Raw genomic sequence first — 24,899 nt, 5'->3', positions numbered from 1 at the left:
ACATATTTTAACGTATTATTTCAGTAAAAGATGAAGCACTCGGCTGCACCACGATCGGATCCTCGCCAATTCTCGAGATGAAGTCGCTCGATCCTTCTGGAGGCGAAGGCCATCTTTTGGTCAATGCTGGAGGGATAGTGGATACCCAGCCTCCACTTTCGCCTTGTCTATCACCTTTATCGCCTTTGACGCCTTTAACAGGCGCCAGTACGCAGGGCCCACCTTCTCAGACTGCCTTGCAAATCCTTGAACAACATGGTAGAAGCCCAATGCACCATTCAGCAGCTGGCAGCCTTACATTAACCACCAACAACCTCAACAACAACAATCACTCGTCAAATAACACTCTTAATAACTGCTTAAATAACAGCCTTACCTCGCACAGTGTGCACTTATTTCATCATCACGTGTCTTCAGGTACGTATGATACTCGGCACTGCTTGATATCGTTTCAAAGAATCCTACAAATAGTTATCTAAGGATATGAGCACAACTGGCTTGACAAATACTATGACTTACTTCCGCTTAATTTTATGTACAACAGTATTATCACTCTAGTTGTGTCTTCTTACTCAAGGAATGTTTACGATTACCGTAGCTACATTTAATTCTTCTTGAGTGAGTGATATTGAGCGGTCGTCTGTCCATACATCGCTGCGATATTTTCATTTTTAGCTCTGGTCGATTCTGACAAAAGCCTACTCAACAGTTTTTGACACGTTACTGTCTCTCGGCGCTGTTGTTGATACGATGATTAAATTTTTATAAGTTCAACCCACAATTATGTCTCAAGACGTTGACACGCTACATCAACACTAATTGTGCTAAAACTTTTTTTATTAATCTGAAAAGAAATGATCTAACGTATTAAAAGCAGTAAACTTGCGGCCGAATTAGAAATGGAAGCTTCGAGGTTGAGCTTTTTTTTTGACGATAAATTACAGCTAACGATCTCTCACTACTTCTGCCAAAACACAGATTCACCGTTACAGACAGCGATGTATCATTTTTATTGAACCAGATAGTCATATATTACAGTCAATCATTAACAAAAGTAAATGTAAAAAAAAAACTAAAATATAACATTTGATAGTCAATTTGTGTGTGGGGCACTTGTAGTTTCAGCAGCATGGGAGCCAACCAAATAATGCCCTGTACGCCACAGTTCTCGCATGATTCAAAGTGCCTATGTACGAAGTACCTATCTTTTTATTAGCGAGCTAGTTGTGAAACCAGTAGCAATGATGAATAAACAACTGCTTGATTGAGGTCCTGCACGGTGGTGTAAATTTCTGATTTTTGCAACCATGCGAACTATAGCGTGACAACCTATATAGAAGGTGAACCTCAGTAATAACTACTTAATTTGCCTGTTTTTTTTCTTATTCCGTGATTCATAATACTACTCACGACCTCTTTCCATTTAAATATTTTTAAATAATTTGTTATCTCTGACCTGACGGCTACCTAGGTAGTTGATCGAAGGCTTACTCCAATAACGAGAGAAGTAGTTTTATCATCTCTATTTACAAAGAGTTACTAGTTGGCACTGTCGCTAGCTAAAATTGACGATTTTTGGTCGGCCTTTGTGTTCTTATTTATGAAGTATATGCTGTAAAAAAGAGCCTGTCTCTCCTATATCTCCATAACTAAGTTTAAGTCTAGCTTAATAGTTTATCTATGATATGACCGATCGACCCAAATAAAAATTGCATCAGAACTCTGCGTGAATTGTATATTTCAATAAGTTCGATTATTTCCCGGCTACACGGCTAAGAATCATCAGTGCGTTGATCCTGCATTGGAGTTGATTGTGTTCTAGTTTGTTTTACTATGACTGTGCGTTGGCACCCGACATGAATTCTAGGACTGTCTATCAGACTATGAGACTGCATTTTAAGATCTACAATAGTGTTACAGGACTGAGCTCCGCGTGGTAACCGGGTATGATACTTGCACTTCGTACAGGACAACCCCATGACTGAAGCCATATGAGTTCTTAAAAAATAGTTCGCTAATTCATAGACAAGATTTGGAATATCCATGGAAAATCTTCTAAACAAAATTATAGAAAGCGACCTCATAATGTTTGCCGGGTGTGTGTAGAACTTTGAGTTCTGAAGCAGCGAAAATATGGTTGTTCCGATAGGTAATTTTTTGCTACAAATCTGCTTTTACTGTACGCAGTAGACCTAAATAGGTACTTCGCCTGATTGTTTTGTCCTTCCTAAGAACTTTTGCAGTGTATCAGATTTTCACTTTCACCGAATAATCGGATATTCTACACAATTATGAACTGAACCTGAAGCTACCCAAGACTTGCTGTTTTATGTTGAAAGAAGGCGCCATTGCTCGTGCCTTCTGATGTTTCTGTGCAGAAATCGACGCCTGTGGCCCGATCTTGTTGAAAAGCTGGGCAAATTGTCAGGCAGAATAAGCAGATCTGTCTTCTGTCGATTGGTTACGTCGTTGAGAACATAAACACTGACTCTCGAATGAATTCTACTAAATGGATAGCTAATTATGGTTTAATGAATACAGTCCATCCTTAGCAGAATGACGAGTGTTTAAATCTATGATTGGTTATCCTCCTCTTTTGTAATAATAATTGTTTGTGCAACCGTTTGTTTGTTAAATAAAGTTGGAATCACGATGTTTTAATCAGGCTCTCAAAGCTTTTTTGGATCCTGCATTTTCTTCCTGCTTGTCTGACTTGTGCGAGTGTATATTCAGTATAATGAATATAGATAATAATAGCAAAAACACTACCGATAATATCGGTTTTATCACGAATAAGCTCCCCCATTAGCCCAGAAGATCTCCAAACTGTAACAACCGGATCCGCTCGATGAACTGCACGCGTTGCGTTCAACACAAGATTATCCTGAGTGCAATCCATTGAACACCGACAATATTGGAAAAAAAAATAAACTAATTACGTTTTACTGTCTGAATTGCAACCCTCCATCTCATGCATTCAATGATGGCATACCCACTGGACTCAACCGGAAAAGTGTTACCGCTGTTTCTGTTTAGAAAAATTCGAGTACGTCTTAATGTAAGCAAGGAACCTGCACACGCATTGTGAACCGCGTATTACCAAAAAAGCCTAGACTGTCTTGTTCTAATTACAAGATAGATTGACGTGCACACCGCGGCGCATCCGTATCGAATTAGCAAAGCGTTTCGTGACGCTCAGCATTTCAGGCATTATTCGCAGGAACTCTCATAACAAGGAATTAGCAGCCTCATATAGGCGGGCGTAAAAGTTTTGTACGAAATGGAAAGAAATCTAGGTGTAGAAACGGAGGTAACTTCTTGCGAGTAGGCGAAACGCTCAACAACCTTTAATAGAAAATACATGACAGAGTTCACATTCTACGTCATTTTAGACCAGTAATAATGAACTTTCGCAAGTACCTGCGTTCCACTTCTATATTCAAAGTCCATAGATATTTGTGTCCGTTCTGGAGGAAAAGGTCGTTGTAGTTCAGATGCTTTAGTATTCGCTAAGTCATGGAATCAACGCCTAGGGTCAGGAAAGTTCAACTTCAATTTGGTAATCACTCTTATTCATCACCCATTCAAGTAAAGCTTTAAGTCGATTTGTGCTAATGAAACAATAATAATGAACTATAGAGATCGGGAACGAACCTCAGCATTCTTGATTTGCATCCAAAAAAGCAATAAATTGATTATCTTGCTGATTCGTGGCAAAACTCAACTCTCAGTTGAAGAGCAACGTGTTTATCTAAATATATTACTTGCTTATCAATTAACCCCTCACTTTTTCTCAAAAAAAAGTGCCTGTAATTCCCTATGGGAGTCTACTACTTCCAGTGTACGATTTTGTATTTTGCACCCATATGTATGATTTTATAATTACAAAAACGTGAAGGGTCCTTATGCTGAGCTTCTTTCTGTGGCCGTTACCGACCTGATCGTACAGGTGAAAACGAATGTGTACTAATAAAACCTGAGTTCCGTTCCGTGGTATAGCAGCGCATAACTTTGAATTCTGAAACATTCGCTATTAATGCCATTTATAATTCCAAAACTTGATATTGTGTAATCTATGTCCCCAATTAGATTGTCAATTGATCTTCAATATAGAATTCGTGCATAAGGAGCTCGGGGATCTGGTTGGGATCAACTACCCGGTGATTTCAACTTTCCCACTCTGTATTTGACCTCGTCAAATTGTACCGGATCGGCCGCCAATGAGGTACATATATTAGGCTGTAACACAAGTATCTTTTGTTACCTTTAGTATTTCCTTTTCCTTTTACCTCTACACTGTTTATTTACCTCTATACACTGCTCTCTCTTTTAAAAGTTAGTTAAAATTTCAGTGTGCAGTAAATGGAATTTCATGTCGAGTTGTAATTCTACAAACAAAAATTTCAGGGCCATTTTTTACATTTACGCTCCTTCATCTTTTGCTAAGGTCAAACGATTTCCGAGGCAATACGGGATATTTGCGCCATGTACAGCAAGGGCCCCATTACTGAGAGCACTGCTTAACACTAGTTTGCAAAACACATCCTAGAAGCGGTGGATTCGCCCCGCTTCAGTCGGTCGTCTGAGTTCGACAAGAAGAAGTTAAACGCACTTTTAACAGAAAATGGCCGGCAAATTCATGAGTTAAACGAGAAAATAAATTACAGTCATATGGCAAATCAACAGACACATTGAATCTATACCCAAATTTTAGGAGTTTAAATGCTCACGAATCCGCAGAAAAGCACCGTTTCTTCTTGCCTTTCAACATCTTATTCGAGATCGAGCAACACGCAACCGCAATGATAGGTTCTACACCAAGCTATCACCGGTGACTGAAAATGGTGTTATCACTAAGAGATGGAGTACAGAGAAAAAAAAAAATAGGCAGTTTCGAGTCCAGTCCAAGCTCAAAGTTAAGTTGGATTTTCATCCCAGGAGAAAAAACCGTAATTTGCGTTTGGTAGAACTAAAATTGTTTTATACGGACTAAGGAATGCTTGAAAAAGTAAGATGGTTAACAAAGGTCTGCATATAACCCAGTTGCACTAAATGAACGAGGCTATCCCACAGAAAGGGTTCTATAGACGAGGCTAAGTTATCTTTCTCCACGACAATGCCAGGTCGCAAATAATAAAAGTCGGAAAAGCTGCCCACCAGGAACTTGAGAGGGAAACTCTTGCATTCACCATAGTGTCCAGCCCCGCTCACCTTACGGACTATGATCTTACCCAATCACTGGTAAATGAAATTAGCAAGCACAGGTTTAACAGTGTAACCTGTCCCAAAACGTGGCTGGACCAATTTTCAGCACGACCTTAAGAAACTTCTGGCGATAAACAAATTGATTGACAGACGCGGGTAAGACGTGTGCTGCAGTCGTTTTCAATTGATTATATCCAATTTTTCTTGATTATTCTTTCGCAACTCGTGGCATAAATATTCACTTATTTTTTTTTAATAGAGATTGAATATTTCATTCAGAGCATTAATGTTCAGCGCTCCTGTATAAAAATTGTTTACCTAGTTTAAATGGTAATTCGTACGTGCAATCTTCTTGCATGACGCGCCTAAATTTTGCAAACGCCAGTTACCAAGCGATCATTGTTAGTCTGCAGCTTATGAACTGACAACGGCTTTTTTCCCTCTGAACCTTTGTCAAAGAATAATATTATGCGCTTGTTGATATCATTATACATTTAATTAACTGTTCTGCTGCTTTTTACACCACTGTTTTTATGCCCCTGGATAGGTTTGTCTCCTATTCTAGACTCCAGTCTGCTGACCCCCTATTCTGGATTGCTGAGTAGCACGCGAATCGGCTCGTGCATTGGTCAATATAAAGTTCCTTCTATTTAAAGGGTTTACAAAGTATGTATAATATAATTGCATACATAGAACAGGCTCTTCCTAGATGAATCTGGTCTCCTCCCCGTAAAATCACTTTATTGTTGAACAGTTGAAGTAGATTATTTTTTTAAAAGTTGCTGAGACAGTTGTCGTTATGGAACATCTGAAAATCAATTTCTTTATGAAGAGAGTGAATGGTACTTTGCAGATCAGCACACTCACGGGGGGCACCACTCTACGCATTTTTGAAAACGGTCTTGAAAACTTTGTAAGGTGTTCATATGCTGAACTGGAGACTGTACTTGTGAGCGTTGGAGCTGCCTACAAACGACTAGGTAGACATCAAAACTGAAATAAGACTCAGAGTTCTGTAATATAAAATTGCCGCTTTTTTTGAGCATTCACCAACGTGAGTCCTAGATCAGTGCCAAAAGTAACGTGTAGATTGTAAATACCGCACCATCTAAAAGATCAATTATAGTCCTAATAATAGCAGATTTTGGTGAAGGTGACATGGTTTTGTTGTTCCTTGCCTAGGCTGTAATTAAGTCAATCGCCTCTGGGACGGCAAAAATGTCTGTTGTCTCGTTTTGTTCGGGATAGATTTTTGGTCGCCAACACTGTATGAATAGGGACACTTTTGAATAGAAATTCAAAGCAAAATATAATGTATAGAAAAGGCCTAGATTGTAGTCGTACGAAACTCCAGATGGAGCTTTTGTAGAGACTGACAAGCAATCTCCGACCTTTACCTAGAATAGGCGACCTGTGAGGTCGGCGCGACACCAATCTGTAACTCTTGAGGAGAGACATATTTGAAGTTAATAGGTTGTTTCCCACCCCGTCAAATGCAGGGGAAAAATACAAATAAACGCTGTGAATTGCACTGTGATCATTTTTAGTAAGTGTTCTGTCGTGAACAAATTGACTTATCTCTGGTAAACCCATGCTGATTTGGGTCCAAGAGTTTAGATGAGAATAAATAGGCGGATATGTGATTTACGATGATGTCTTCTATTACAATATTAAATGTGAACTTCAGAGCAATGGGACGATAGTCAGCAGCCAAGCGCTCTTCTTTTCTTGCAGACTGGAGTTACAACACCAGCGTGAATGAGTGAGGGTACGACACCTTCGTTGAAAGACCTAGTAGATGATGGGCTCGGCAAGCACGTCGGCCAGCTCCTTGAAGATAGTTGGAAGCAGGTTGTTAGATGTGAAGCTCAACTTTCGATCAAAGCTGTTAAGTTTCTTGAAGATTCGTTCAGATGCAAAGCCAATGTCACTGATGCCCATGGGGGCTTGAGGCCACATTAGAGTAAGTCCCATCAGAAACAACGTATTGTGATTTGAAGTAGTTTAGGAGTATCATCCTTTTTATATTCTCAGTCCCCAGTGAATTTCCAGTTATCAAATAAGTTTTACTGTGCATGTTTAACGGTCCACTTGCATACGAAAAAAAGCGTTAAAACTCTTTATGCCAGAGCTCTGACTCGATTAGGTTTCGTAAGCGGGTTGTCGCATGCTGTAGTAATTTATAAAGGCTTTCATAGGAAAGTGTCTATTGAAAATACGGCAGTGACTCGCTTAACATAGGAGGTCAACGGTGATCTATGTTAACTAGTCCATACATGTTCTGCTATATATATATGACTTATATGAAATTAGTTTTGTGATAGTTGAGTTGCGTGGGGCGTTCCAAGTACAGCTTTGAGAGATTGATGTTGTTGACGTTAAACGATCTCAGACGAGTGACGAAAGCGTAGTCGAGACTGAACACCGCAGTCCCCCCCCCCCTAATTTGAGAATATTAAATTAATTTTTGATTGTGTTACGTCTGAACTTTGTGGTTGTCCTGACAAGCTGAATATAAACGAAGATCCAAAAATAATACTTTTGTTTAGATAAACCCGTGTGGGATAGCGCCAGTACTTTCCGGTCAATGCCCGCTAAATTTAAATCGCCACTAAGGACCAGAGAGGATATATCGGAGGCTGCACCGGCGGGCACGAAGTAAACACATGTTAGCTTAATTTGGTTGATTTTGAGAAAAACGATTGATGGCACTCACTTTAACCGCCGTGTTAGTGGTTTTGCAGGCGGTAACATGATTACGCATCAAAGTGCATGCACCTCCGCTTTCTTTGTTGGGTCAATCGTGACTGAAAACCCTGTAAGAGTCACCAAATGGCATTAGCCCAAGTCTCGTTGATGGGAACTATATCAGTTTCGCGAAACAGGCGGTAGTAGCATAACGCGTCACAAGCTTCCGGTTTCCCTATAAAGTGGGGACTAAGAAACACAATTGATTTGGTGCATAGTGTGTTAGCTTGTATCGTCTTAGAAATATCATATATATATATAGGTTCGTAAACAATACGTTTAGCGGCGGATCATGCCTTTGGCGGAAAAATTTTAGCCACCCCAATTCAAATCTTGGTCCATAAAATCGTTTAAAAGTCTCCATTACATTAACTCCTTTTAGAAATCATGTCATGATAGATTACCGACACATCTACATGAGCGACGACTATGTTGCGTACCGAGTCTGAATTTTGAGCACTTCCAACGTGCTGATTGCGTATGTCTTGAGGTGAGTATGGTTATGCGAAGTTTTGTGTGGCTTTTGATGTAGCTGATAATGTGAAACGGGAAATGTTGGTAGGGAAAATTTGGAAGAGGTAATAGTGAAAGTAGCTGCGGTACCAGAAATGTTGGCAAAAATGCCTTGTATCGGCACGTTTCGAATACCGTTCTATTGTTGGCCAGGGTTGAAGCCCAGAGAGGAACCCTTTCGTTGTGTATAGTGCATAATCTTTCATTCAAACGGGCGTATTGGATGCTAAATGAGCAATACCAATAAAATGTCTACGTGAAGGTGTGGTAGAACGTTTACAACACCGACTTTGCGTGCTACAAGCAGTCGAAAGTTTACAAACCTTTTTCCTTGCAGCAACTCATTATCTAATAATTAAGTCAAATCAATCGCATGATCACTTTCACTTTCTGCGTCTTGGTGGGTCGCAATTATTTCTTTTGAGATATTTGAGAGTCATTAACCCAATCATATGTTATGTACGATATGTGAAGTCTTCTGTCACATCCTAGACATAACGCATAGTTCCTAGATCCAACACATATGTCACAGTTTGAACAAGTCTAGTAGACAATAAAGTCGATTGTATGAAGCGAATAGTAAGTGTCGGATAGCTATCAACACAAAACGCAGGGTTTTTATGAGCAAATTCGAACCCAGACCTACAACGTGTCCCTATTATTAGTAAGCAAATACGCCACACATTAACCTATCACGAGCACGCAGTAAGCTATTCGCTATGAGTGTTCTCACGATTTTTCTCGGCTGGAGCTTTGATGTTTGTCATCCGCATTACAAGAAGTAAGACAGATGGATCACAGGCGATTTGGAGGAGCTTTCATAGATTGCGTAGCCAGCGACAAACTTAAAGAACACGGAATCAATTTTTTGGACTTATGTAGTCTTTTCATAGCGCGAATTAACGGCTAAACGTTTCTTTACGTTGTGGTTACAGTTGTGGCCACAGCGTAGCCAAAAGTACAATAATCCTGTTGAGATATTTCCGATGCTTGTATGTCCAGCAAAACGGAACGGCTTTGAAAGCATCTATGTACACTCATACACGCCTCAATGACATCTCTCTTTCTCTCTCTTAAGTATTCCTGCGACTATCGCTACAAAGGTTCATGGGACTGAGCGTCGGGCCAGCCTTACTCTAGACGAGATGCCGCCGAAGTTCGGTTCAAGAATGCCGTTTGCTCTTTCACAGCACCTATGCCTATGATCAATTTTGAGGACGGTATAGCTTCATCACTGTTTTGTAAATCTGTTACGCCTTCTGGCCACAAGAAAGGATGTCTTATGATGACATTACTAGGTTTCCGCCCACAACTGAGCTGTGCTTGCATGTACTATACTTTTTTTTTTATTTTTCGAATGCATTTAATAGAGTTGACCATTTTCTTTCAAAGAACGCAGTTCTAATGATTTGTTTTATAGTGTTTGCTGGTGCCGGTCCAACCTCACGGATCAACCCGTTGCGATCAAAGTCAAGGACTTCTCTGCCCGATCCATTAGTAACCAGAACGTTTCAAGCTCCATATCTAGGCCTTGTGCCGGATGCGATTTCACGCGAAACCTAGGCATGCAGTTCAACGTTAGGCGTTGCATGCAAAATGTAGACCTGTAACCTTAATGGAAATTCAGAATACCAACCACAACGAATTCATAAAGTCACCAGCTATATCTCACCTCGGTGTGGGCAAAGTGCACTGTCCTAAAGTTCTTTCCTGACAACACGCTGCACCACAAAGACCGGCAAGGCATTCAAGAAGCGACAACATATAAATACAAATCAAATCCCAAAATCACCCTCTGAATGCAACTAGGTCTGCCGCCCACGTCAGTAACCTGATTTAAAGTATAAGTTTAAATATTTGACCCTTTCATTGAACCCGAACGGACACATTGTGCCTAGGTATACTGTGTTGTTTTACTCGAAAGATTGATATGCTTCAATCTGTATTAGGCGCATATGAAATGTGTTTCTGCAAACCCATATTGCATGTCACTAAATCTTCGACATCGTTGTTGATTTGTAACGTAATGTTAATACTCACCTTTAGACAGATTTTACGGCTTTCGAGTTTAGCTCTAAGATGGCGACTACTGATATCATTTCTTTATTTGGCGCATAGTTCGCCTAATACCCGAACCAAGCCATCTGAATTTATTATGTTACTCCTTTTAAAAATGGCGTTTTGTATTACATTGTAAGATAGGTTTGCTTTACATAGTTGTGTATGGAGATGTTTTCCGCGTCCTTTGAGTAATGACCCCACCAAACGATTGTCGATTTGGTGCCAACGTCATTCGTTCATATATCAGGGAATTAACAAGTTTGATGAATGCGTTTTTGAGCTAAGGGAAATCTGTCACAGGTGGTAAACCTCTTGAGGTGAAATTTCAATACCTTCACATGTTTTCCTAAAAGTTGTGTTGATAAACTAATGATATCGTAAAAGATAGTTTGTGGGCAACTTCAATTGAGATCAACGTTCCAACAGCTTTCCTTAGCAATGCCTTGCTCATTAAAGAGGCGTTTAATTTCCGGTATCGCTAATAGTAGAGCTTTTGTCTATTCCACCGGAACACGACCATTTCTCGGACAAGCGACACAGAGAACCGTCTAGCATAGAATTTATAAAAAGGCTTGTTGTAATGCTCGTTACGGGCCAAGTCAAAGCCTGAAGCTTTGTTTTTGCCAAAACTCACCCACAGCGGGCTCTGTAAGTGAAACTAAGTGAAGTATTAGCTAACTACCAGTTGTTTTTTTTTTTTTTTTATTTTTAAAATAACTTTTCGCGCATTAGTCCGCCAAGAAGCCTTTTAAAGATCATCTGGAGGGTACGAGGCGCAAGCCGATAGTGTAAGAACGCTCTGGCAGCCAGTTGCCGAATCACGGCCTGCCATATTGGCATTGATGATCCATTGTTAAAGAAACTAGGGCCTTCTTAGGCACTTAATCGTATCTGTGCACGTGGCAGACGTCGCCGAGAAGTGACGCCGAGAGCTGTCGTAAATTTTTTGAAGTAGTGGCTTACGTAACTTTGAAGCAGCACCGTCTAGCGTTAGCTACACCAAATACTTCAAATACACAAAATGCTTAAAATTACCACTTTCACCTAATTAGATCTCTTCACTCAGAAATTCAAATTCGTCGCTGGAAGTTCTCTGCCAAAGACATGTGTATCCGAGTTGCTCATATGGTTCGACGACATTGGCATTTGACCATGATCCACTGTTGTTCAGCTGAAATCGTGAACAGTGAAGACCAAAGTGAGCGACCTCTGATTGCCTGTCTGATCGGGCTGTGCGCTAAAATCACGCGCCAGTAAATAAAGATTGTAAACCCAGTAAGCGAGAGTATCTGGAAATACAATTATCGACGGTGCATCCTCCACGAGGTTACGATGCACATAGCGGGCGATAATATTTAGACGAGAATTGTGAGTACAACTGAATCATCTTGATATAATGGAGGTTTTATCTGGCTCACTTTTAATCTTTAGAATATGAAAAATCCGCTACTAATAGAGCACTAAACAAGAGCCAGAAGTGTAAGCAGTCCATTGCAAAAGCTGAAAGTATAAACACCTTTGCAGTTCTTTTTGGGGGCAACTAACATGCCGTTTATTCAAGTACCGTTACTAGCACTTATCCCTATCTGCTTGTGTTTTAGACGGTTCTGCAACAAGGCTTCGACGAAAAATAAGTTACTATCTATCTAAGTGATATATCGAATGAAGAGAGTCGTTTTAGAATGTGCAATGCTCGTCCTGTTTGTCCTTTTGATTGTACAGGACCGTTCGACTTTAACTTTGCGCGACTTGGAATCCGCCGCCGTTCTTGCTTCTTAAGCGCAAGAGATCTGAAAAAGCGACCGTTGTAGCCACTTTTTGCGCAGTCTCGTCGTAACGATTCTTTTGTATGGTACCTATTCAATTTGGTCAACCCAACAGAATGGAGTACGTCATTTAGATCGTAGATACCTCTTCTGTAAACGAAGCAAATATTTTTATTTATTTCGGTGTATAGTACCATATTATCGTGTGGCAATGCCTCAAGGTCTGTGGCAGGCTTAATCTGTCCATACGATTGAGTTCCCGAAAGAGAAAGGAGGATTTTTTATTATCGTATGCAAACCTTATTGCTCCTTACTTCATGTATCTGTTAGGTAATTTACCCTTTACCTCATCAGAAACAGACACGGAACGTCAAAAAAAAAAGGAACTTTACAACGATGTAGTTGCCGATGTCAGCCATCCCTCAACGTGGGAAAATGGGCACGCCGACTCCGACAAACATCAGACCACATGCTCACTATTGAATCTATTGTCGCAACACAATTTAGTAAAGCATAGCTGTATGTCAATGAGAATAGCGCCCGGCATGTATGACAAATCAGGCGTAATAGAGATAACACGAATGCGGATTTTCCAGGATCACTAATGTCATACTAGTATTATACATTTATTTGAAATACATGATCGAGATAGTAGCAACAGAAAGGGCGTGTTCCTCGTATTTATCATTTAGATAGAAATAAAAAGGAAGCACTAAATCATAAAGAATTATCTCGTAGTCTACGCAGCAGCTACTAGTTTATTTACACATAAATCAACGAATAAATGTTACAAAGAGTCAATTGATTGTGAAATAGGGACCTTCTTCCAACACGCCGAGGACATGAAATCGAATTCAGCTCAGAAGAAGTTCAGGAAAAACCGAGACAGACAATGCAGTTCCCAATTTTCTGGCATACACGTGCCTGTCATGTTTTTGAATCATTATACCTCAACACGTCATACAGACCGCACAAATTGCGAGAAAATTTACGAGAACATCTTAATCCCTTTGTCCTGTAATCTAGGAAAAAAAAAATAGTAAAATCTTTGAAACTAACCGAACCCAACGTGAACAGTCGCAACAACAACAAAGAGAGCAGCAACAAGAAAATGGCCGATACGGTCCGCGGTCCATCCAGAAATAACAAAACGTGAACAAGGTTAACGTAACACAGAAGAAGCGGCGCGCTGTCCGATTCCGAGACACCGAGTGGCACTGTACGGAATGAATATGTTAGTGGGTTACATTTTTTTTATTTTCCTTAATTATTATTATTAATTCCTTAATATTATCAGAACCCCTTAAATACTAATTACGTGTACGAAGACATGTTAGACATTCATGCTTATTTTTTAATTTTTTGTTTATTATTTTTTGTATGTGATTCCAAAAAGGGTTGCCTGAGGAAGGAAATGCAGTGTATTCTACTCATGTTTCTATCGACTTTGAAACCTAGTTCCTACGAAGATCGTCACGGGTTATCGAAGGGACGGAATAGACCAGGCATTGATATAGATAGTTCGATTTTGCTAAAATTTTGTGTTGATGACTAAAATTTTTCTGGCTGACCTTCCGCTTTGAGTAACTTCCGACTCTGGAGTCGCGTGGACTATGCCACGGAAGCCATGAGGTGCGCGCGCTCGGCTTCATAGCCGTGCGACGTCAGTGTGTCTCTCCGTTAACATTGATCCTCGCCGTCTCCATTTATCCGCTCATTCGTGTGAAATACGTATTTTGTGGATATCCAAATTCGAACCAACAATTTATGAAAACCTAGCTTATCTTGCCAGCCGTCGCTACCGTTTCAGCTATAACCCGAAAGGTCTCGATAACATTGATGGCAAGACAGCACAAAAGCTACAACAAATGCCGCCTTATTGCTCGAATAGAATCGTTTGGCTACTGTTCAGTACGTCCCTAGATCACCGTTGTGGCCTACCGAGGGCGGGCTATAATGCTATAATTCCATGCAACACCAAAATATTGCATTCCAACAACGTGTTATTTCTTATGGCAAACGGAACCATGCAGCGGCATACTTGCGGTTAACGTCGATCTAACAAACTATAAAAAGATTCTGACCTCGATGGACGAAGAACGTAGTGAGCCATCCTTTTTGGTGCCTTTTTGCTTTCGGGAAGTGAACAATTTTATCAACGCACTATAAAGAGTTTGCAACTCAAATTTTTGAGCTTAGAATGATCTCAGGTGTTCAAAGGCAGAAAAACCAAGATATCCTTTTTACTGTTAAGTATTTTCCGTACACTTTCATAAATGTGTAAGAAGGTCTTCGATTTACTATTGGATGTTTTTAGCGGCCAACTATATATCTGAGGCATCTGTGATCAAAGCAAATGGTTTTCTGAAATCCGGAAACATGAGAAATGAAGTGATCATGATTTTATCCTTTCGTTCCTTGCTACTCCATATTCCACATGAAGCTTTTTCTGCGTTAAATCAAGGCAACAAACTATATATAATCCTGAGAGTTGTCATATTTACTGGCGCGCTCGAATTCCTCAGTGATTGCGAACACTTTCCGTAGACTTCGTCTTGTCATCAATACGTACACTCACGCACATACTGTGCATAGGATCGATCCTGTAAGGCTGAAATAAATCAGGCTTTTCTTCAAATTAAGCTGACGCGCGTCTACTCTTGACTATCGCTTTATTCGGCGCTTTGCGGCTGACCTCGAGAACGCTAAAACGTCATCAATGCATTAGTTTTTGCAACAAAATCGTATTCAATATTGTATCATTCATTAGTGGATGTTGGTAAAAACTCTTAAAGACATCAAATGTAGGGAAAAAAACAGCGCATCCGTCGATTTGTAATTGTTTGGTTATTCGCAATTTTTTAGGTTCGAGCCCGAATACCGATTTAAATTTTCGAATTGATTTTCTGCATCCCAACCTAATACCTCCTCCTTTCTTCCTTGTTTCTGTGACGGTGCAATGGCAACGTTATTATATACTAAACTGAAAGACCTTGCGTTGAAAGTCAGTCATGCTTAATTGCATATATTGTATTTTTTTCCCCTTTTCCTACCACGACAGCGCAAGGGTGCAGTAGATTGATTTAGACAGCTGCTGTCTACCATACTGAATACTGATTGACAATTTGTTTTCATATTATAATAAGCCACACTCAGAGGACAAAATAAGGTGGCTTGTTTGACCGTGGCGACGGAACGGCAACTAACATGAAATGCACCCAGATAAAAATGAGCCTTCCCGGCGCCTTGTTATATACTTCCACAATTTTATATGGTAGGTTTTCCTTCCGGCAAGCAGTCGAAACATCCTAAGGCGCAATAGCTTCGTGATCTTTCACTTTTTTTTGTTGATAATCATGTACCATAATATTCAAGTGAAGGGCAATTTGAGGAGTAGCCTTAATGTATCATTTCATTATGAAGGTCTTCGCATTCGACTTCAAACACGCGACTTTTCTCCGTCATTTCAATATTTATATATATATATATATACTCCGCATTTTCGGTGTCATTTTAATATTGGCCCATAAAGAGCCATAGCTTCCGCTAAGCAAGCATTGCCATTATACACTGTCTATGAGCTTTTCGATGTAGCATGGTAGTAATTGCACATGGTTTAGGACTGAGTTTTACCGGAGGTACCGAGCTGTGACTAACGCTTGTGTAGATAGTCTAACGTTATTATTACTATAGAGGGATGTCAGTAATCAAAACTGAAGCCGACAAGATATATCGCTAATTATACATTTCTATCAAATTGCGCACTATATTTGGTCTTCGATATTTACCTATATATATATATATATATATACCGATATATACCTAGTGACCAGGATACAAACGTGCTGAACACATCATAATGTTCAGCAAATTTCCGGTGAAATTGCGGTTGTTCAAAAAATGTTGTATGTTATTCGAGGTATTAGGAAACGCATCGCACTTTACTTTCAACCTTTAAAAGATAAAACTATTTGTCTCTTTTGGTATTACTTGTCGAAACTCGTCTCTGTCGACCTTGTCAACTTCCAGAGGCCGAACTAATGTACCTGTTTGGACTTTTATATATATATGCATTGCAGTGATTTTTAGCACTGCAGTAGGCAGTAAAATGATACGAAAGTGACCACGTAATACGAAGCTGGCTCCCTCGAAGCTAGTGTGACAGAAGGGGACAGTGTCAGGTTTATTGTCGTTGAAAAGTCATGTTCCCATTTTAAAGCAAAAGTACTCCAGGTGCGGAAACCCTTGAAAACTATGAAGTTACTCAACGACCAAGGGGCTTGACAGAAACGTTTTTCGTGTATAAAAAAATAAGCGCAAAGGAATTAAAGTACAATTTGCCACTTTACAAAGACCGTTTTTTTTGGTTTTATAATAAAATGTTTGTAAAATGCGCTATGAATATTACATAACAGATTACATGTATTTATTTCTAGGGACGATAACCAGTAGCTGCGGAAATGATGACAAACGATCCTCAAAGCAAAAGCGACATCGAACACGATTTACCCCCGGCCAACTTCAAGAATTAGAACGAAGTTTCTCTAAAACGCACTACCCAGATATCTTTATGAGGGAAGAACTTGCAATGCGAATCGGCCTAACTGAATCACGCGTACAGGTTAGTATGAAAAAATGTATTATAGAAAAAAACAGGCATATAAGTGGAAAAACTATTAACTAAACTAATGAAACGAGTGTTGAAGCACATAGTAATGAAACGCAACCAGAGAAAACGAATATGTCTACCTGCTGGGTCGAAAAAATGTCTAGAATTTCGTTTTAAAGTAATTGCGATTGCTTCGGACACCCAATTGTCGCTTTGAAACAGCTTCCCTTGGATTTAATGAACGAGTACCACCGTTCTTCCACTCATTAAAACAGTTTTTGATATCGGTTGTCGTAACAGGTTCCAGTTGCTCTTTTTCTAGTCATAGAGTAAAATTTGGCGAGTACAGGGTTCGAAACAACACAAGTGCAACACAATGAGCGACGAGGGAGCCAGTCTATTGCCATGATGAAACACCCACGTCTCATTTTTTTCAGAGCTTACATTTATTCTGCTGGACAGAATTATTCAAACTTCTCGACGACATTGTTTAGCTAAATCCGACTCTTTTTTCAGCCCACTTAAGGGTAACTACTGGAAAGACTGCACTTGCAAATGGTCTAATATAGCTTGCGTAAGATATATCATTTTTCTACTACCTTCCATAACTTGGTACCCTACTACTATTTTACAACCGTGTACATAAAATGACACGTGCGCAGTCAGTTGCGCTCGTCGCCTTTTATAATCTCTTCTTCGGATACGAATGGCGTACGAATGTACTCATGTACATTTGCACACTTTATAAATAGAATATTGAACAATAAATGTCGAAATGTCGACATCTTCCCACTGGCGCACACGCCAGTTCGCAGCGAGTGAACATATGAGGTATATGTTAGAATCATCTGGTATGGTAATCAAAATAAATTTAAAACAACCCAGGAATTTCTATGTATACGAAAGGAAATTATTTTCAGTGGTCATTTCAGGCGCCATTTATTGCGATTATTGTATACACTAAAGGTAACGTAAGCCTTATTCTAAACATAGATTGCAAGTTTGCGCTTCATTATTTCCATCAGCTGTTGTCTGGTGTTTAACGTGTTTTCATCTGTACGTAAGTTACTGTTTTTTTTGTTTATTATCTATTGAAGAATAAATTTAGTACACATGACAGGTGAAGGTATTTCTATTTTTACGGTCATTATTGCACCTAGTATTGTCCATGCGATCCGCTTGTCTAGCAGTGCTATCACTCAGTTCTACAGCTTCTGACTCTGTCACCATCGACTGGAACAGCTATCGTTGCTATACTTTATAGTTATAGGATTCGTTTTAGTTCCAGTAGTGGGTGACGTTTTCGTCAGCTTGGCTCTTCCTGCTTGTTTCGAGCTGTTCGATATCGATTGGGGCGGAGTCACTAAAGCACCACTTCCCCTCTCTCGCCGACCTCGCTCTCTCTACGTGTCTTCGCTTTCTTCCCCGCATACCTCCCACAGCTCCTCGCATTGTCGCTCTCCCCTTCTTGCTAGTTGCCCCGTTCTCTCTCCACCTCCTTTCCCAGAGCAGTGGCTCTCATAGCCGTCTTAGCCGTCTGCGGCGCACAGTCGGAAAAGGGGGCGTGTCCTCGCGCCCTCCTAGGTCGGGCGAGGGTTCGTCAATTGCAATCCCACGCAACAATCAGAGATCAGCAGGCACTGAACAACCATCTACGCAGGCACACTGGGCTCGTGGCGCCGTGTTTCCTCATCTGGGATATCCTCCAGTTTGCTACCTAGTGTCGCGGGTATTGTGTTAAGGAATGGGGACTAAAACGCCCTTGTGTGCATTATTCCTAAATATTGAAAGAATGAAGCAGGGTGAGGAAGGCACCATGCTGCTAATGTTGTGGAAATTAAGAGAATGCGATTTCCATAGCATGGAGAAAAATATAGGGCAGAAAAAGCCTTAGTACACAGCAAACTACTGCTTAAGAAATGCATACACATATGCACGTGTGACAAAGGACATACAAAAACGGCTCCCTGGAGAATCCACATTTACGTTTCACCCATTTATATCATATACAATGCTACGACTATTACTGACTCGCATTGTTTTTTTTTGTAAACTACAGAAGTTCTACTTTTTTTTTCACGCTCCGCCCAGGCTAGGTCCATGGACCCGCACCCAACCGCAAACTTACATTCTGCTCACTTTTCGTTGTTCCCTGCCGATTGTTCGTGGTAGTTCCACTTTAAATTCTGTTCCTTTTCCCTTCTTATGCAGAAGAGAAAAGGTCTTCGCCTGTTGAAGGGATGCGGCGGAATGGTGATAGAACAGCTACGAATGTCCACCGTTAGCTCGTTTGAAATAAATTTATTGTGAACGCTTTGCACTAAAGAACTTTCAGAAACATAATGGGAACCTGCCGCATATAGGTAGATAGCGCTACTATGGCCTGAAAGGAATGGGTAAGGCAGATTCGAGAACGGATGTTGAATGGCGAGGAAAGATGACGAACGGTGGCTACGTATGTATATATGTGCTTCATGTGACAGTATGTGTACCTGTGCAAACTAAAGGTAGCTCATACGAGCCACTCAAAACGTTTAACCCTGAAGGATTGGCCTCGCTTATAAACTATTTATTAAATGTATCTTATAATGAGTTGTCGAAGGCGTATTGACCGCTTTTCTAGCTAACTAGACAGCTTTAAAGTCATATATGTCAGTTGCTGTAGGTTCCGTCGGCGCGGCGTTGATGCTGTTTGAAAGCTAAAATTCGGCAGTCGTAAATATACTGGGATGCTCTATTTAGGCTTAGGTGATAGAGCGTTTAGAAGATGAGTGAAATTTCTGCAAAAGGTGCTCTATTTCAAAATTTTCTCACGATGAAAGCACAAATGCTACTTAGGTTATTAGAAATTTAGATATGAGTGATGCTTTTTTTAGCAGTCGACCGACTATGAAAAAAACTGATTAAATTATTGCAACAAGAAACTATACATTCAGTGCCAAAAAGTTTTAAACTACTTGAAGAAAGCTAGCTACCAAAAGAAAATGTTTGGGTGCTTGTATGAAGTGACGCAAAACAATTTACTCGATTCTGTGAAACTCTAGAGATACACGACGAAATCGAGCCATTTCTGAAGCGATTGGTTACGGGTGATACAAAGCGGATCATATAAAACAATAACGTACACGTAACAAATGTGCTCTAAGATCTGTGACAGAGACTAAAGAAGATGATGCATTACGTTTAATGGGACTGGAAAGAAATTGTGAATTATGAATTGCTGCCGCTTGGCGAAACAATTAATTTGGACCATAAACATATAAACAGCTAGCAAGATTACCACAAACCGCCCAAAAAACTGACCGGAACTGGTGAGCACAGAAAGCCTTGTTTTCCCCGATGGCAATGTCGATAGCCACCCGGCAACAATTGAAAAAGCTTACATAGGAAATTCTGATGCATCCATCGTATAGCCCGGATCTTACACTATGAAACTATCATTGGTTTCGGTCTTTGCAGAGCCTTTTTAATGGCGGTAATTGGCGGTAATTCAATGGAAGGATGTAAAAATTACTTGCCTCGATATTTCGCCCAAAGATTACAGAGAATCCACGGTGACTCGTTCATGGCGCTATTAGGAAAATGGCAGAAAATCATTGATAAAAACGGATATTTCCTTTAGGAATACTATTGAAAAATAATAAGAAAAAATATTTGCTTCAATTTTGGCTTAAAACGGTAAAAAAAAAAAGCTTTTTCAGTGAACCAATATTTTAAGCATGAACTCATACATTTTAAAATCTACTATTACATATGCTTGTTTCAACTCAATCATTAGGCTGTACCTTAGACAGGTACGTCGACTGCTCAGTGAAGTGTACAAATAAATATTCGCTAGAAAGTGATGTCACTTACGAGCTAGAGGATCACCGATGTAAAACATACCTCGTTGTATGTGTTGCGAACTAAAATGGGTTGTTTCAAAGATAAACACGAGAAACACAATGGAATAACGGTGTCTATCTTTAAGTATGCAAAGCTGACGTGAGTTTTAGCATTTGCTCTGAAAAGAATACTTCATCTTTTGGTTACTTGTTCGCCTTCAAAATGAAAAGTGGGACTTGGGCACAGGAAAAATGACTGTCTACTGCAGGTTACAATATGAGAGCGTCAATAGAACTTGCTGTCAGGTCCTTGCCATGAGATTGTACAAGTCAATACTACGAGAGTATTTTTGGCTGTATTAAAGTCGATGTCGCCCCCTCAGACTATACGCCCCTTACATTGATATCAGAGTTAACAGAATCAAACGTTAGCAATACATTATCTACAAGTTTGCAAGTTCACATGGAAAGTGCTCGCTCAAATCTTACTTTCTTGGTTGTCGCGATATAATTATTGCAATATGTAGATATTCATACTGTGCATGTATATTTATTTATGCAAGGATTAGCTTACTAAAAGGTTGATTGAGATCTTTTAATGAGTTAAGTTTGACCCTTAAAGTTGCCCTGCATGTTTTTTCTACATTGTGTTGAGCCATCAGTTTTGCCAGAAGACTAGATTAGTCGATATATAGACAATACTTGTGAAAAATACTAAGAATACATACATTTCTACTCCAAACTGTATCGTTTTATTTACAGTAATAAGCAAACCATGGTAAGCGGAGTCTCTGTGGATTTTTAAATTTTTAATAAAGATAAAACTTGACTATGAGGTATTTCTAGCTAAGAGGTGGTTCATACTGTTGCTATAAACACGCTCCGTAATTTGGTGAATAGTGAATTCAGGGTGCCTCACTCAAAGACTGCATACAGCAAGAACCATTATTATTAGATGTTCTTACCATTACAAATAACAGGTCGAGAAACCCAAAGGACCTACTTTAACCCTCTCTGACATCGGTACTGAAATGTCTCGGGACAGTTGAGTGCACATACCCAATGAGCAGCCTAAGACAATTTGGGACACCGATTATTTCTATATAGATATAGATACAGATTCTGTATAGATTCTGTTTATTGATAATAATGGTGAGAAAAGAACATGTTAATAGCTTTTAGGTTCTATAACCAGCCGACCAATTGGTGTTTAGAGTTCGCTAAGGACTATCAAGTGCGGCTGGATTAGCAGATGGAAACAGCCGCGTTGCAAAATCCTGACCCAGCCTACATTATAACTTGCAGCTAGGCAACGCTTTTAAGAAGTCCTTCTTTTAGTATTTCCCGCTCTCCTGGTTGTCATAATTGGAAGAATGTATGAAACGATGGGAAGTGTGTGCAAAGTGGACTCTGCGAAGTCAACCTGCACTGATTACTTAAAGCTTTCAATAAAATTCGTTCGGTTTTTCATCAAGGCAGCTATAGAATAGTCTTACGCAGAGCATTCTAAATAAAATCGTGCACTAAGTGTGCCAATTTTTTAGTATCGAACAACTGTAACCCATCGAACGCTTCACTCATCTTCAACTGTAGTTTGTTCAAATCGTGCAAATTTTTTTTCTTGAAGAGGCCCTATAGGACAGATTCTAAGACTTCTCTAAGGTTTTAGACTACCATATTCTTAAGTCACCACAGTGATCCATTTTTGTGCCGAGTTATAGTCTGTATTGAAAAATAGATCCTCTAAAATAACTGCAGATGGTCATATTAGTGGGCAAATGCAACTCAACCGATGAGCCCTAAAGTGCAAATGCATATGATGTCTTTTTGGTGACTTAATGCAGATGTTATCCACTGTAGCCTATTAGTCCTGGTCTTACTATTGCGACTAAAATGTATTGTAGTGTATTGTACGGAAGAGACTATGAAAAAACGCATTAAGGTGCCAGTATAAGTGAACAAGAATAGACCACATCACGGTAGCAAAAATGAAAGAGTTACAGTAGGAGGGCTTCGGCCGTTTACCGTATTTGCCACACACTGCTGATTACAGATTACCATTTGTTTAAAAAAATCTCGACAACTTTTTACATTTATCCATAAATCTTATTAAATATGTACTTCGTATAGCGAGAATCACACTGTTTTGGAGTTTATTACTATTATTATTATTGGCAGTGTCTAGGCGGATTTACGAGCACAGACTGGCATGCTAATGAATCTCTCGTCCAGGATGCTGGGGTAACAAACGCACATACTTGCTCTGCCGCATTTGCTAGAGAAAGATGTCAACAAATTTGAAGTACACAAACACCGAGTGTACACGCCTTATGCAACACAGCATGTTCACGATTTTTAGGCCGGAGTCAATAGGCGTTTGGGCGGAAGACGCTTTTAAACGCACTAAGGATCCTTGAAAAAGACTGTATAAAGGCTAATTTAGGCTCATTTTGAGGGCCCATGATTCGTAAAATGAGCTACCTTGTAATTAGTTTTAGTCGATACATACGATTCCGTCATTCTATGTAAATATTTTTCGGATCCATTTATTAAAAATACTGCTAGTCATTTAGTTAGGTCTCCTTTTAGGTAGTGCTACTTTCTTTATTTTTTCACTTTGTCACATATCTTACTAAAATAATGCTGTCTTAAATTATGTTTTCTTACGATCTGTTTTATCCTTCCTATCGTTGCTATTCCAGCTTGTAGGTACCAAACAACCAAAGCCTCTGTTCCACCAGTCTCTAAGGTGATTCCCTTTTCAGCTATCCCCCTACGCGCCATAGTATCTGCCAGCTTTTTGCTCATATCTGCTAGGATACACAGCGCTCTACATGCGGGCCGATTTTCGTCACAAGCACAGCTTGTCGCCATATCTTTGTCCGTTCCCTCGAGGTAATAGTAGCAAACAGTCGAGTCCCCCCTCCCATCCGAACACAGCCAGAAACACCATTAGCAGCATCTTCCCCTCTGTCCACGGGCTCGCTTTTGACGCTACCTAGTACGGTGTCTCCGGCTGGTCCACTTCTCCGTCGGATAATGTCCGCTTAGCCGAATACCCTTGCTTGGTTTTACTGGAACCCTGTTTGGTTCCATTCCCCGCCCTCGATAGTGTGAGCCTGCGTGTCCCCCCATATGTGGTGTCCCTGGGGGCCCAATCGGTCTGTCGAGTTACTTGCGGAACACTCGCAGTGTCACTATCCCTTCGGCTTTCCTTTTCGACCTAGCAACGGCAAACCCCGGTCGCTGCGACAGGCTAGGTTTCGCTACACTAGCTAGCGCTCGCTCGCTCGCTTACTTACATCATCATCATATAAATAAATGTGCTTTCGATGTCACATCACCCCTGCTCGCCCTCACTCCCTAGAAACCCGCTCGACGTCTTTCGCAAACAACTGTCACTGAAGCTTTCTTATTGACGTTCGTTTCTTTTCCTGCATTTCTATAAAGAAGGCGTTCGGGCAAGATTGTTTTCGCCTTTGAACTGCAATTCAAACACTCGTTCAGAACCTGCCTGTATTAAAGTAGACCTGTTGTCAAACCTTGGTTGGGCAATTAGGTGGCAGCAATGAAAATCCTCTACTGCGAATCTTTTGTAGCGTCTGTGCACTAAATCCTATATCATGATCTGTTACAAGGTCAGTAATGAATGAATGAAGACACTGTACAGCCTGTACTGGCCAAACAGGTGCTCGTTTTTAACTGCGTCCTGACGTAGCACTTAAACTAACTGAGCTCCCTAAAACAAAGAAGTGCCGCTAACGTCTTCTTATCTGTTAGAGACGACCGACAGGTAAAGTAAGGATGTTGCACTTTTATTATTCACTTAAGCAATCACACTCGATCCATATACATCGTCTTCACACGTGCTAATAACATTCAGCACATTAATCACTGCATTTGTAAAAAAACGGTGACAATGGGTGATATCGTACGCAACGGCACTGTCTCATATCGCGATAAGCTTAACTCACATCGACTTAGACTTTACCTTTAAAAATAATATTCTTGGGAATTTAACAGGTCCTTACTCTTTATCTTCTCTGTCTCCCAGCACTCTACAGCTTCATCTAATTTATAAACCACGTATTTTAACCTACAATATGTATAATAGTCTGAAGTATAATCAATATTTTCTCTCAATCTTTAAAAATTGCTTTCTGGATACTTCTA

General features: G+C 40.1%; 1 protein-coding gene across 1 annotated transcript in view; it reads left to right on the top strand.

The window, feature by feature from the left end:
* Positions 1-24,899, top strand: part of LOC111262293 (uncharacterized) — a 107,906-nt gene that overhangs the window by 54,393 nt on the left and 28,614 nt on the right. The window contains exons 2-3 of the mRNA XM_022836440.2: positions 25-417; positions 16,730-16,914. Of these exons, the coding sequence (XP_022692175.1) occupies positions 78-417; positions 16,730-16,914 (525 nt within the window). The 5' untranslated portion in view covers positions 25-77. The remainder of the gene's footprint in view (positions 1-24; positions 418-16,729; positions 16,915-24,899) is intronic.

This window comes from Varroa jacobsoni, unplaced genomic scaffold (assembly GCF_002532875.2).
Source record: "Varroa jacobsoni isolate VJ856 unplaced genomic scaffold, vjacob_1.0 scaffold_643, whole genome shotgun sequence".
NCBI classification, from domain to species: domain Eukaryota; kingdom Metazoa; phylum Arthropoda; class Arachnida; order Mesostigmata; family Varroidae; genus Varroa; species Varroa jacobsoni.
Note: the sequence above shows the minus strand (reverse complement) of the source record. Positions and strands in the feature narration are given on the sequence as shown.